This window comes from Bemisia tabaci, chromosome 7, assembly GCF_918797505.1.
Source record: "Bemisia tabaci chromosome 7, PGI_BMITA_v3".
NCBI lineage: Eukaryota > Metazoa > Arthropoda > Insecta > Hemiptera > Aleyrodidae > Bemisia > Bemisia tabaci.
In genome coordinates, this window is record NC_092799.1 from 40,859,909 (window position 1) to 40,876,135 (window position 16,227).

A 16,227-nucleotide genomic window follows, 5' to 3' on the forward strand; every position below is an offset into this window, starting at 1 on the left:
TATACCGAATATGTAGAAGTCTCAACAGAAAATTTGCAGCTGTCTGAATTTTGATTTATTCAATTCATTGATAGAAACTACTGAGTGAGCAGAGCGCGATAATGTCCTTCGTTACTAAATTGATTAATTGCGGAAGTTATGGAAAAACGGCCCAATTTTCTAAAATGCATGTGCTCAGATGGGATAAATACTGCCTAATGACATCACCTAGCGGTAAAGGAGGGGTATTGATAAGGGCCGTTTTGGAGTCCACCCTGAATTTCCTAATTTTCCTTATTTTTTGCTCATGGAGGGTCGATATTTTATGAAATGCATGCTGATTTAGTCATTTCCAGTCTCTTTTCGGGTCTGATACTGGCTTAAATATACGTCTGAAGGCTGATTTTGGCGATAGTTTAGCTCAAATGAGTTTTTTGCCCTTCATGATGATTACAAGTATGGAGTGCCAGCCGATTTTGGCGCAAAATGTTGGTTTTGAGGGTTCGCTGTGAATGCCAAAAAATCCGCATTTTCCGCCAAAAACGGCCTTCAGATCCATGCTAAGGTCAGTATTTGACCTGGAGAGAGACCAAAAATTACTAAATCATGATACATTGCGTACATCATGACCTTCCTTGAGCAAAAAACATAGAGTTGCGAAAATTTAGCGAGGGTGGGTCAAATCACGCGCAATGGAAAAAAAAACACATTGGATCTAGAGTCCAGACTCTTGAAAACATTGACAAGAAAAAGGACTCTTGATTCAAGCAGATTTTTAAGCTTAAATCAAAAGGAAATCCGCTCAAAAGAGGCTTGGTTCTTGATTTAAGCTTAAATCTGATTGAATCAAGAGTATTTCTTCTTGTCGATATTTTTAAGAGCCTGGACTCTGTCTAGATCCAATGTGTTTTTTTCCAGTGCGGCCTTTATCGATACCTCTCCTTTTCTCACTTTTAAATAAATTTTCTTCCGAATTCCCGCATTGGAAAAAATCCTGTGTAATCAGCTCATCAAATACTTTCACATGAAGCAATAACATTATCTTGCGCAAATTCACAGTTGCGTAACAAGGCTTAAAAACGAATCGGCTGTCGCAGGCAACGGTGCTGAGTGACTTGGTCGACAACCGAAGTAACAGAAGGACGTCCGCTCCCAAAAATTCTTACTTCATTTTCATGACTCATAAGAAGGAAAAAGAGCCGATAATTATCACTCTCCGTTTATGACTTCGGCGGAATGATAAGCGGACATTGAGGGTCATTTAAAATCACACAATGATCTCACAATGACACGGCTTTCAAGAGTCGAGATGACTCGGGTTTTTACTGTACACTTTTAGCAGGACCCCGCGAAACTTTTCTGATGTCATCTGAGTGTCCGAACGGGTGGGAAGAATTACTGCCGTCCTACGGAAGAACACCGTATGAACCTCCGGACGTTGCCAAATTTCTTTTAATAAAATTTAAATAAATTTTAATAAAGCAGTTTCAGGAAAAGTTGTGAGTTGTTTATCTAGAATTTTTCACAGAGTTTTAAACGCAATTTATCTGAGGGATCTGAGAATTTTTTAGTAAAAATGTTTATAACTTCCTCGATAGGTATCTTGTCGTGGGTATTAAGCGACGTTCGAATATTCTTACTGTGTTTTTTCTTCGCATGACAGCTTATGGGAGGCAGAACGTTTCCCACACAATGGGCAGATTTCGAAAAGTCCTTGGAAAGTCATTAGGATAATCCTCTGCGGCCACGACTTCGTTGGAAAACATTCCAGTTCCGCGCTAAGTTTTGGGCTGAGAGATTGGAAAAGGGAAATGTTTTGCAAATAAGCACGATAAAACAAGTATATATTCACCAAGGTGAAACGGACTTTCAGAGCTTAAAATATCCATTTTAGTACTACAATTTTGCTTGAACAGCCAAAACGGCTGCTACAGCTACGCTGTCTTCAGCAGCGAGGGCGGTGCTCACAAGTACAAAAGATAATTCAAAGAATCACCACTGTTTTCTACTTACGATGGCAGATGAGCGAAATTTAGAGCAATTTACTTCGCGATATTGTAACTGTTCCACTGTCGGTTTGAGGGAGAAACTACTGAGCACACAGCACAATCGTACATGACCTCAACTTTTAATTTCTTTGTTTCTTGTATGTATGTATGAGCCGCTTTTACGGCGCGCTAGGGCGCTCTGCGACGCCTATTCTCCACAGGAATCTGTCATGGTAGAGATCCTCCGGAAGGTGGCATCTCTCCATCTCTTCATGGATGCCCTCTACCCACCGTTTGGCTGGACGCCCTCTCCGTCGCCTACCTGGGGGGACCCACTCCAACACCTTCTTCGGCAACCTGGTATCAGCCATTCTCTGCACATGCCCATACCATACCAATTGCTTGGTCATGATATCGTGCACAATCGTCCCCTCAACGCCCATTATCTCTCGGACACGTTCATTCCTGACACGTTCTCTCCTCGAGATTCCAGCCGATCGTCGCCAGAAATCCATCTCGGTCGCCTTGAGCATTTCTTGGGTCCGCTTCTTCAACTGCCACACTTCACTGCCATAGGTGATAATAGGCTTGACAACCGAGTTATAAATCCTCTTCTTGTTGTCTTTGGAAATCCTTTGGTCCCAAAGGATCCCATTAAGCATGGCGATGGCTTTCCTTCCTAGAAGATTACGGTCCCGAATGGCCTGATCCAGCTTCCCATCCGAAGTCAGGTTCACCCCCAGGTACTTGTATTGTTCGCAACTTTCTATATGTTGACCATCCTCCAGGACTATGCTTTGCTGAGCACCTCCGACTGACAGATGTCTTTGTTTCTTCCCTCGCGAAAGAACGTAACTAAATTCCAATGTTATCAAATCTTCCCCGCAAATTGCATTATTACCAGGAACATTTTGGGACTTCCTAACGGAAATTTTCACTGATTTTTCTTCGGACCTCATGCGAAAATTACAAAAATTAATGACACGAATTGTGCAGGTATATTCTTTGAATACCGTTAGGGGCCTACACAAGTTAAAGTTCCTTAAAAACACAAACATGATTTTTGGTAAAACCACACTCAATAAATACCTTCAGTCGCGGCTGATGATGGGAGTTAAGGTCCCGAAACGCGTCCCGTTCTTTTAAAAACAATTATTTACGCAAGTGAGTGTGGTTTTACCGAAAATTGTCTTTGTGTTTTTAAGGAGGTATATTCTTGTAAAAATCTTGAAGTCTATGAGTCAATTTTGCAACCTTAAAATAGAGTTACTTTTCTTCGTCCGGAAAACGACGAATTGGGTCCATAAATAAAACATTGCAGTCAGGTCGAACGACTTAAAAAAACGTAATCACAAAATCAGAGACACTGATGATGCCCTCTGTGCGGAGAAATGTCTCTCTATGAGCCACTGAAAATTAGCCACCCTCCCTCTGCACCCACTCAAAACAAATATTGCTGATTATGGCAAGGGGGTCACGTGACACAACATCTGTGCTCTCGGAGGCGCGAGAGCGTGGCAGCGTGGCTGCCTATTTTGCCGCGGAATCAATCATGTTTATTGGAAAAAATTCTCCCGTTATATTATTCCATCGTTTAGTAGAATACGGCATTTACGCGCGCTCTTCAATCCTATAAATTCAAATGCTTCTTCCCGCGATCATAGCTATGTTTTTTTTGAGCCGAATTGCATTGTGGCATTGCTATTTCGACAAGGATTAAAAGAGATCCTCCTCAAATTCATTTCAAGTCGTACATGTCAGCGATGGCATAACTGAATAATATCGGTGGCTATCGGGGAATAACATCACAACGGTATACACATAAAAAATTTGGCCACCCGCAGATACAAGGGATCTCACTGTGACTGATCAAAATTTTTGGAAAATAGATGTTTCCGTCAAAATGTATAAAAAAATCTGAATTTTGAGTTATTATCTAAGGTAACTTGCTCTTATCCGAAGGTGGATGTTGTGAAAGGTTTAGTTCCTTTAAGTGCGATAAGCTAAAGGTTAATCCCAAAATTCCGAGGGTCGAGCATTGCAAATTGGGACTTCAGATAGGTCTTTTATTGGAAGTGTATTGTTTGAGCAGCGAACTTCGAACCGTAATTTAAATTACTCCGATTTAATCTGACATATAATTCTTTGACGTTTTATATTACAAAAATGCTCCTGAAACACTTTTTAAACCAAATTTGGAACTAACTTAATTTGGATTTGTTCCACACTTAAATTTTGCGCCCCTACCCCAGTGCACGGTCGCAAACGACGAAATAAATATGATGAAATCATTGCAAAAGCGTCATTACGATACAAATTCAAAATTTTTTGTAGGTTAAAGAGTATTGATTTTTGGTTTTCGATGCTACACGCTCTTAGGAACGTATAAAGTGAAAATTTCAAGCCGCATAACTTGCATTATTAACGATATAATGAACGTTTGAAATGACATATCTCTGAAGCTGACAACAGAACCAGCAAAATCCATAAGTAGTTTGTGATTCATTGGCATCTAAGTTTCACTTGCTCCAAAAGGGCCTGCTTTCGGAATTTTTTGTTTAAAATGCAATATTAACTTTCTGAGCTGTAGTGTAGTAATCTTATTTTATTAATCTTGTTTTACAACTTAAGAGTCATTTTAGGGGGATTTTATCAAAAATGTATTTTTGCATCCTATCGAATCTTCGCTCAACCCCTTACTGGAAAAATTCTTGAAACATTACGGGGCTTTTTATTAAAAATGCCTTGAAATATTGATAACATTACTTTCGATGAAAGACGCGACGATCGAACTTTGTATTTGCAATTAAAGTTAGATTAAGTTCACTACTACGCTCGCTTGCGCTCGCAATACCGTTATTCCGATCTCAAGATTGGAATCTCGTCAGATCAATTTGATACAACGACAGACAAGGTGACGACTGAAAAAAGCTAGCGGTTGTCAAATCGGAGGAAAAATTGCGTATTTATTTGAATGAATTAATGTGGGTGAATCAATACTTCAAAAACGCAAAAAGTGGACTGTATAAAATGGACAGAAACCAAGTCGCACTTTGGAAAAAACAAAAATATTAGTATTAGGACTGAGCTTAAGGAGTCGCGCATTTTCTCCTAACGAAGATTCAACCGATTACCCGACCGCTGAAACGAGAAAATGGAAACATCGCAACATTCGGCGCGGTATCGGTCGTAGCGCCTTGATACAACTATTCGTGCTCTGCGGATGTCCGTGTTGCATATCGATGCAATTGCAGGCGCTCTAGTTTTCATCCGTCCGCTCACCGCGTTAGCGGCGGAATGGAAACCGAAGCGCCCTCTTCATTTTGCATAAGCCACCGAGGTTGAAAAGTTGCAACGACCTTTTTCTTTTTCTTCCTCTTTCTTTCTTTCCTTTGTTTATTTTTTTAATATAAATATCCAAAATTTTACTCTTTGAAACATCCGAAGTCTTCAATCATCAATCATTTGTCAATCATTTTTCAATCTTCAATCATTTGTCATCCTGCAAAAACATAGACTGTTTGTATCCGGTCCTTCTAAGCGGAATTACGGTTTTTTCAGTGATAAGTTTGACCGATGGACTTGCTGATTACAATATCCGCCCACACTTTGAGCTAGTGATAAAATGGTTAATAGCCACCGCTGTCTGATCAAACAGCTCGGTTTTTTCACTCTCGTGGTTACGATTTTAATAGACTTTTCGCGTCGGCGGACAATTCGGCAACCCCAAGCTGGCCGAGCGAGGCATCCGATACAAGTTAAAGGTCGGTAAATTCCGCGACTTTTTCGCGCTCTTCGCGACGCAGGGTTTCGGACACCCCTGGCTTGCCCCTCGGGTGAATTTTGGCAGGCGTCCGGGGTCCGGTGATCGACCCCCTCCCGCCCCCTTGCCCGGCAATCCATCACCGGTGCCAAAGCCCGCGCTATGTGCACCGACAGTCCCGGCGAGTTCATCATTTTTTCAACTCATTAACGATGAGGGCACCGTGTTTTATAGGCCGGACACCGCGTTAAATGGGGCGTGCCGCGCGACCAACCGTATGAAGCCACGAGCCGCGGTTTTCTCCCCGTGCAGAACTTTAAAATCGCCGAGGGCTCCTTTCACAGAGCGTTTCATACCAAGGGCATGATTGTATGGGGGTAGGTATCGATTAATCGATGGGTACAGGGTTGCCACGGAATTTAGGAAGTAAAATGCCCTGACGAATTTTGGTAGATTTCCCTGACGATTGAGGATATGCCAGATCGTAAAAAATACATAATTTGAAATAGTTTTCGGACAAAATGTGTTGTTCAAAGCGTCAAACATTCTAGAAAGGAGACAAATGCGACTTGACAATTTCTCCCTGACACTTTCATCATTTTCCCTGGCTTTTAAAAATTCCCTGACATTTTCAGGTTTTCTCGGTATTCCCTGACTGGCAACCTTGTGGGGAAATTCATCGGGAGAGGGAAATTTCATAGAGGAAAAAATCTTATTCTGATCCATAGAATACGCTCCTGAGGACTAACTGTACACTGGTAAAAAAAAAACACATTGGATCTAGAGTCCAGACTCTTGAAAACATTGACAAGAAAAATCACTCTTGATTCAAGCAGATTTAAGCTTAAATCAAAAGAAAATCCGCTCAAATTAAGAGGAAATCCGCTCAAATTAAGAGGTTTGGTTCTTGATTTAAGCTTAAATCTGATTGAATCAAGAGTATTTTTTCTTGTCGAAGTTTTTAAGAGTCTAGACTCTAGATCCAATGTGTTTTTTTTTTTTTTTTTTTTTTTTTTGTTTTTTTTTCCAGTGTATAACCCTGGCCTGCGTCACCCTGTATTGCAATGATGCTCATATGTAAAACTTAACCTCAGTTGTTGAGGCAAGAGAGTTCAAGACCCTAGCACTCTTTGCTCCTTGTAAGTACAGCATGAAAAGCGAGAGCCGGAATGACGATGATGACATGCATAAATGATGACGGATGACAAACATCGGTGCGGCGTCGCTTGCACTTCCTAACCTCCAGAAAGCTACTTTTCCTCTCGGCAGACACTTGCGTGAACGTTGCCGCGCATACTTCGTCAATACTTCACCTTCATGAAGCTCATCATATCGTCGCTCCTCTGACGTGAGGTCGTAACTCGATTTCTATACAAGAGCCCTGTACTCCATATAGCTCCAAGCTTTCCAGGTCTCATGTGGAACTAGAGATACGCCTTTACGTCAGAGGGGCGACTATATGTCATCACCATATGCAAAAAATTCAATGCCCCCACGCGAATCTACCACCTTAACCCCTCCCCCCACCCGTCGTGACTAAGACTTCGTACCTCGAATCTGCGATGCAACTCAAGCCTACTAAATTTGAGTTTCAAACCAATTCCAGATTTTTCAACTACGTTGATCCCTCCGACTGAATTTTGCAATAAGGACTGCTGTCACTAGCTCATCCGTGAAAAATTCTATCTACACACGGAGAAAAAAACTCTGTGTGTGAGACCTGAAGTTGAGGTTATATGGATCTCTGAGGTTTTCGGATCGCGCATTCGAAAACTTGAGGTCCACCTGCCGAATTCGGGTCAAACATCTGGAGTACTTCAGTAAGTACATACCGAAATGTTTCAAATGTGTGAACCGAACCCCTCGGTAAGTACCAGAGTACTTCAGATGTTTGACCCTAATTTCGGCAGGTGAACCTCAAGTTTCCAGATGTGCGATCCGAAAACTTCAGAGATCCATACGACCTCAACTTCGGGTCCCTCACGAAGCTCTTTTCTCCAGGCAAAAGGAAACTAATGGTTTGTCTGTTGTTTCTTATAGATGAGTTCTTCCAAATTGCAAAATGCAGTCCCCTTGATGTCCACGAACCTATGAGCCGATACCTACTTATTTTTCTGGGGATCTTTCCCCCAAAATGACAGATTTGAAGATGAGAAGGTAAGCATATAATTATTATTGATGAAGAACAAGAAGATTATGCTGCGTAAAAGAGAGGAACTTACGATATCGTCGTTCGGCGCACACTCGCAGAAGACGTTGGTTATGTTGGGTGGATGCGTTTCGGTCAAAACACGCACTAGCTCGACGCCCACGCCGTGCTGTAACAAAACAAAAATACTTGTCATTTCCAGACAGCTTTGAACATTACTTTGAGACCGAGCGAAGCTTTCGCCACTGAAATGTAAGCAAACAACTTTGTGTTTTCGGGCGATGATATACCGCAGACCCCTCTCGCATGACGCCACGCTCAGTCACATTTTGACTGTGTGAGATTATACGAATACTAGGGGTATGTGGCCGCTGCGCGGCCGCCAACCACTGTAGAAAAATTGCACGTAATAAATTTTACCTAGAACAATTATGTTCTAGTTATTTAAGGAAAAATCAAGCGATAACGTTTTTCAACACCTTGACCAGCGAATTGAAAGTGATGTACTAGGAAGGTTACGTCAAAATATTCCTTAACCAATTGAAAATAAAACTCAAAAATAAAGCTTATTATAGTCTAAAAGAATTTTTTGAGGAACCTGTATAATTTCATTTTGCTTAAATTGCTTATATTGTTGTAATTGTTGTATAAATTGTAAATTTGACTTAAGCCAGAGCTTTTTTTTTTACTATAGGCTGTATGCATCAATAAATTCTATTCTATTCTATTCTATTCTATTCTATTCTATTCTATTCTATTCTAAGGAATAAATGGATTCAAAAGCCGACGGTGCACGCAAAAAAAGTGTATTTATCTCTGAATGTAACGTTTTGCACAACTTTTATTATGTTTTATTTTTAATCAATGTTTAACGTTTTGCGTCACTTTAATGTTTCAGTGTTATCCATGTTTTTAAAAAGCCACACACAGTTTTTCCAGAGAGTTTCTGCAAACTTTCCTAAATAATTCTAAATAAATAAAAAAAGTTCGATGCAATATTTTCGTTTGTTCTGTTTTTTTTTTTTTTTTTTTTTTTTTTTTTTTAATTTATTTATTTATTTATTTATTTATTTATTTATTTATTTATTTATTTATTTATTTATTTATTTATTGACGTTGCCTTGACGGACACCCAAGATTTACACACAAATCTCCAAGACTGAAAACATCAAAATTGCAAGACAACGACGCACAGTAGAACGAGTCAAAGGGCGAATGCGAACATGAAATTCGCAACTAAAATTGGCAAATTTTGATTTTTGATTTGTCTCAGTAGATGAGGTGCAATGCGGGATACTCAACGATGGGGAAGTTAACAGAAAACAGGAAAATCTCCACGATCCTTCTAGTATTGCAGGCTCGCGTTGTACACCGGTTGGATATTGTGTCCCTCGTACCGCTGGTGGTGGGCCTGACACCGAGAAATTACAACGATTAAAGCGCGCACAGTGCTTTGCGTGCAATGTGTGAAGTATTCTCATAGGCTTGCAGGCGCTAATATACGTTTAATGCCGCGCCGCCCGCACTATATTCGGCGCGATTGTTCGAACTACTGTTAGAATAATCGCGCTATCGAGTGAAGGGGCATAAAAAGTCCATGCTGTGTTTAGACACCGCATGAGCATTCCAACGTTGCCACGTTTCTCCCGATAAAATATTTTTGGTGAGAAAAGGTAGGAAAATTCTCTATGTATGTTCGCGTTTTCAGATTGAATGGGCCATTAAACAAGGTACGAAGCAAAGCACTCCGATACATGATTCTTCACCAGAATCTCACGTAGAACAAGATTTGCGCGACGAAAAATACTGTAATCAACTCCTAGCTAAGATGTTAACGTTTTTTATTGTACATTGGTTGCGGGAAATTTGAATTGCCCGGTCACAAGAAAAACAATACTTTACACGAGTCAAATCGCGCACTACAACGGCTTTAGCAGATTGCTCAACCGAGCATTGTTTCTTTCCCACCCTGTCTTGTTCAAAGTGTGTACTTAAAGCTTGCTACAGCTGAGCCAAAGCAACAAGATTGAGGTTGCCATATTTTCATACAGATGAGACTGTGATATGCAATTGAACCCAAGTAAATTATTTTTTCTTCCATGAGTGGAAAGTTTGAAGTAATTCATAGAAAACGTATCACCACGTTGGGAGTTAATCTAGCACTCTTTTGCATCTCTTCTCAATCTCTTTTGCACCTCTCGGGAAAACAAGATTATTCTTCGGATCTTAGAATACAGAATCTATTTTTTTCAGAAAACGATCCACCACGATTCAAAATAACTGAAATGACCCCAAAGCAGCGAGAGAAGAAATTCCCGATTTTTAGCAACATTTTGCTGACAAAAATCCCTCGTTTTCCCGCAAATATGCGTGCCTTCCGATTAATTCCGATAGTTCGCGATCTCCAGCTTACAATTCTGCCGTGCTAAAGAAAAACGCTGTATGAACATTCAAGAGTTGCCAAATTTCACCGGATATAACATGTATTTTTGGGGAAAGTTTTCTACATATTCCTTAGAAATTTTCAGATATTTTACATTTAATTATGAGCTGAATTGTCCGAAAAATTTGAAGAAAAAGATTCACAATTTTCCCAGTAGATCCGTTTTTTTATTGAAGGTGATATGGCAACGTCTGGAGGCTCATGGCGTTCTTTCTTAGCACGGCAGGATCAGACATCATGATTTCGATTCTTCAGGAAAGATTTCTTTTCCTTCTGTCTAGGCTAGAATCAATTGACTTCTCTGACAATTGGAGGGGGAGGAGGGGAGTAAGTGGCACCTCATAGCATCCGCGAGGTCAAGGTGAGAAAATTTTCAAACCTGACAGCTCGGTGAATTTGCCTGTCAAAGTTCCCCCCTTCCACCCCTCTCCGGTCGAGCGCAATGTCTTATCGCGATGGCTGGGACAATGGTGATTTGAGCCGGCTCCGGTTGATTCGCACAGCTCGTCGTGAATTTTAATGGGACGCAAAAATACCGGTCTTCACGTGTGTGCGCTAAGCGCTTTTCCTCGTTTTCTATTGATTCTCTCGATTCTATTGGCGCCGCGAAACAAGTTATGATCCGATCACTCCGTAACATTGAAGATTCAATTAATTAATTAATCGAAAAAACCCGAAAAAGTATGCGATTTTTGCGCTGATAGCAATACGGAAAATCGATTTTCTGATGCTTGAGCCAAACTTTTGTTATGCTGAACCCGTTGAGAGTGCTATCGATGGCTAACGGACGATGCAGAATGTCTACTTAAACAGGCTGGTCAAAAATAAGTACTTTTTCAGTACATTCTCAAGAGATTCAGTACCTCCTTCAACAGAAAAATTCCGTACTTTCAGTACCTTCATTTGACAAAATTCGAAGAATTTCAAAAATTTGAAATTGCGACAAAAATGACAAAACATTAAAAAAAGTTCCGGACCTTTTTGCGGAGCACTTTTTCAGTACTTCCGGAGCGCCCTTAAAAAATCAGGACTATTTCCGGACTTTTCGGAAATTCCGGACTTGTAGACACCCTGAACGGTGCCGCTTATCTGCAAACTGACGATTTTGCAAAATGAGAAGAAAACGTGGTAATTTTTGTAATTTTAAAGTTGGATTTGCAATTTTTTTATACATTACGCAGTTTCATTGCGATGCTCTCCTAAGTACAGAGTTGGCAAAAACTATACCTAAAATCATCAGCTTGCGTACTTTATACTGTAGAATGTGGCAAAGTCGCTGACTCACTTTTGCCAAAATTGACAGTTAGGCGGTAGTGTTCGTTAGCCCTCGATATGCAAAACGACGGTGGAACCATCAGACCACGTACCTCGTTTGCGGTGGTGCAAAATCTCCGCTTACATTATATTATTTTGAAGGAGAACAAATCAATATCATTCATTGAGATTACACAGAGTTTCCTTCGCTTGAAGTAAAACAATTGCAGAAGTGTTCAAGAATTCGTCGCCTTCCTGACATAAGGGCGTAAAAACACTTCTTGACGATGAACTCTATTGTCCATGTAACTTGGGACCTAATGCTTTCTTGGGCTCATCTCAAAATTTAGTTATGCCCTTTTGTCAGCCAAGCGACGATTTGATGTTGAGTAGTTTTTCATTTAAAAAATCAAGCAGGGAAGGAAGTCTGCGACGTCGCATACCGAGACACGTGGTTTGGTAGTTCCACTGTCGAAATGCAACCGAGTGACAGAACCTACACTGGAAAAAAAAAACATATTGGATCTAGAGTCCAGATTCTTCAAAATATTGACAAGGAAAAGGACTCTTGATTCAATCAGATTTAAGCTAAATCAAAAGTAAATCCGCTCCAATTAAGAGGCTTGGTTCTTGATTTAAGCTTAAATCTGATTGAATCAAGAGTATTTTTTCTTGTCGATGTTTTTAGGAGTCTGGACTCTAGATCCAATGTGTTTTTTTTTCCAGTGTAGTACAAGATGAAAAGTTCTCTTCAATTCCAAAATTCCCTGACTTTTCAAGGCTTTCGAACATAAACATTGATTGAATTTTCCCTGACTTTTCAAGGGGTTCAAACTTTATTTTGAAGCGTTCCACTCAGAGGTGCAGAAAGTTTTTGGCCTTCCCATCCTTTAAATTGGCCTTCCCACTTTAAACCCCCTTTTTCTAAAAAAAAAAAAAAAATCGAAAAGATAACTTTTTTAAGGCTCGAACGCAATTGGAGCTGGGTACTAGGAGCAAAGCACGCGATTTCTACCACGATTTTACGAAAAACACATGATTATTTCCGCAGTTTTCCCAAAATAATCGCGATTTTGCCAGCTTTCCCTTTCCAAAATACCGTTTTCGGGGCATTGCCATTTTCACCCCTTTTTGCACCCCGAGAAGTTTTTGCACCCCTGGTTCCACTTTTTGCCGATGGAGCTGAGATGTTCTAGCTAGAAGAGAAAATCTCCACGCCCACGTTCCTACAAACGGACGTATTTCTGCCAAACGGAACTAGATGCATTAAGACATGAGCCCTGAGACCCATAAGAATATGTGCATAACAGGGCTCACGTCATAATGCACATAGTTCCGTTTGATAGAAATACGTCCAAATGGTGAAGCAACACGAATCTTCCCAGCTCCAGACTTAAAAACGAATATTTAACATCGCAGAAAAGAGCTAGCTCAACCTGAATGAATTTTAATGAGAAGAAAGCGTTTTGAAAGCGAGCCTTCGCAACTAAAGCCTTGAATGCGCACTGCGGACAGATAACTGAAGCCAGAGCAAATCACCTAATTAGAGCGCGTAAAAAGTAAAAGTTCATAGTGTTTCAAGACAGAGGAGAGGGGAGGGAGAGAGGGGGGGGGGCAAGGAGTCGGAAGTTATCGGCGAATAATGCTCGTCGTCGCGAATGCAACTTCCCGCTTATCTCCTCTGCCTAATGCAATTTTCCCACCGGTGGCGTGGCGTGCTTCGCGATACATCGATTTACCTGCCGTTTAAACCTATGGAAAAAGATCGATAAACGGGGTGTTCGCAACGAACACCTTAAAAATCGATTATTTACCATAGCTTTAAAGGGGGAAAATATCGAGAATCGATCGTTCACGCCTCGCCACTGTTTCCCATGCGTGTTGCTACATTTCCGTCCGAGTCATTAATACCCGACCCCCCCCCCCCCTCCCCCGCACTATTCCTAGACCCGACTCGACTGAAAAAGCCTCTTAACTAGGGATCTGACGGAAGCTTTCCCGTTCTCGGAAATTCCTAGCTAAAACCTACTTTTCCGCGAAACTTCGATAGAGAAACGCATATCCATGCATAAATACCTACACAGTCCCCGGGGAAAGTTCTCGGGAATATTCTTGTTCCCATACCCGGCGTTTGACTTCGCTACTCTCAACTCTCTCCTACGCTTTTCGTTATTTTTTTTTAATTAATGGTGATATGAGTGATTATTGATTCGGTACCTCATCTATTAGGTACCTATTTCATTCTGGTGCATTTTACTCCTGTCACTGATAAATTGCAAGACTGAAATTCTGCTGGTAGAAATGCTCGGAGGCATAGCTAGACAAATATTCGGGAGGGGGGGGGGGGCATGGTTCTATCAGCCCTTCACATGTATGGTCTAAACTTTCCGGAGCTTCGCCCTCCCCCTTCCACAAATGCGCGAATGCGCCCAAGCACTGCCGCGCTAAGAAAGAACTTCGTATGGACCTTCAGACGTTGACTTGATAAATCACCAATTTGTAGGGAAATTTGCATGTATTTTTCTTTCAATTTCTTACAGAATTTTGTTCGTGATTTGATCTAAAGTGTTAGTGAATTGCGAGGAAAAATACGCATGACTGTCTACAAAAATAAATATTTTCCAAGAGGAGATTTTTCAACATTCGAATGCACATACGGCATTTCCCTACAGCAGAGCAGGTTGCGGTTCTTGCAATTCACTACAATTCTCAAGAGACGTTCGGACGATTTCGAGAAATTTAGAGGAGTGTTGAAAACTGACAAAAAATGCAAAATTTGTACGGTATGAATCCTACCAAAACTTCGGAATGTTCTTTCAGATTTTGGGAGGGGGAGGAAAAAACTTCTTATTTGTAGATATACTTTTCTGGCAAAAACTAGGTGCTTTCATAAAAAAAAAGTCTATATGGTGGTAAAACTTTACATCGTATTCCTTGATTTTGAAGAAAACATATGATGCTTTTTTATCAATTGTAGGGCATGATTTTTGGTTTATATTTTCTTTTTGTATGCAATAATAGAGCTCTTGTCTGAAAATAATATTCAATTCTAAACACTGGAATTATTATATTTTTATTTTTTATGCCTTTAACTGAATTATTATTATTTTTTTTCCATTACTGACCTAGCATCACCAATCATGCTTTTGACAGCAACAGCAATACTTAGAAAAAGTTCAGATAATACCTACAGCCCAAGATTTAAATTAAAAAGAATTTTATGTCTTGATGGATATTCAGGATGACATCTTTTGTTTTTCAGTGTCATTTCATTCACATGGCTTGAAGTAGAAGACATATTGTTGCTTTTACAATATATGTAATCGAAACACAAGCTGAGCCATTGTACAAGAGGAAATCCTTTTGGCACATCTGCACCTGAGTCATAGCAGGTATGTACCAGTACCTCTCTCAATCTACACCTTCTTTCAAGGAAAATGTCAAAAATGGATTTGTCCATGAAGTAGTTGAGAGTGCTTAGGTAACTTTTGCCGCAACTGTTCAATTAATAAGTTGGGCCCTTCGCACTCATTTCAGAGCAAAACTTACTAGTTAGGAAACAGAAGTGAAATTTTACCTCTTCGACTGATTTCTTCATGAACTCATTGAGGGAGAAAATCCAGTCGGTGAGTAGCTCTTGAACGGCAGGGAAATCGGAGTACAACCACAGAAACAATTCATTTACCCACTTGACACTTTCACTATCAGGGCCCAACGCAACAGGTGGCAAAAGGTTGGATGCTGATTTGGGTCGAGCCAGTGGAGGGACTGAGTTGCGACCTGACTTGGAGCCCAGTCGCTTTCGAGTAGGGGGTGTTGGAGGGACATATTTACCACCTGTGCTTGGAACATTACTGACAGGGGCAGGGGTACTGGCTTTTTTTTCTTTAGGGATTAAGAGTGATGGTTTGATAAGTGGCTCTGCAGCCAAGGAAGAGGAGATGACCGTCTCTGTCACAACACTGCCACTTTTCGACTCTTTAGCACTTACAAAGTTGCCGTAGATGTACTTGCCGATAGCCAAAACGAACAAACTAAACACCATCCACCCGAACAAATACATAGCAATCGTATCCATCGTGGTATCCGCTGCACCGTCAAAACTACAAATTAAGTCGTCTATCTTGTCCGCCAGGTCGGCCATGTTGCTCCATAGTTCCCGCAAGAAGTTCCAAATTTGCCCGCGAATGAGATCAACTGAGTCTAAATTTAACGCAGAGCCGTTTTTAGGGACCGAAATAACTCGCTCGAATATCGCATTTCCGACGGTAGACCCGAATCATTGCCAAGTTAACCTCAACTATTCCGCGACATGACTGCTGCTTCGTTTATTTTCTAATCACGCGGTTGTGTTTTTATTTTGGTGCGCAAAGCGCCAGCGCGCAGCCACGAGCTCTCCCACTCCCCCCTCACCACCACCTCTTATTTTACCCAAGTTGCCAACTAATAAAAAGTTGCACTTTTTTCATCTGACGAGCACAATCAATTCCTTCGATCAGGGACCATGGATCTGGAAATTATTATTATTGAGAGAATATCTACTTGGAGAATTTAATCAAAAAAATTATTTTTCGTGTATGATGGAGGTATTCTTAGGTAATTCATAATATTCGCTCAGCCGAGATCCATAGGGTAGATTCGGCAAACTACG

At 40.8% G+C, this 16,227-nt stretch overlaps 1 protein-coding gene across 1 annotated transcript in view; it reads right to left on the bottom strand.

Moving 5' to 3' along the window:
* Positions 1–15,918, bottom strand: part of LOC109032994 (uncharacterized) — an 85,656-nt gene extending 69,738 nt beyond the window's left edge. Inside the window, 2 exon segments of the mRNA XM_019045378.2 lie at positions 7,953–8,048; positions 15,154–15,918. Coding sequence (XP_018900923.2) covers positions 7,953–8,048; positions 15,154–15,720 — 663 coding nt within the window. The 5' untranslated portion in view covers positions 15,721–15,918.
* Positions 15,919–16,227: the final 309 nt, after the last annotated feature.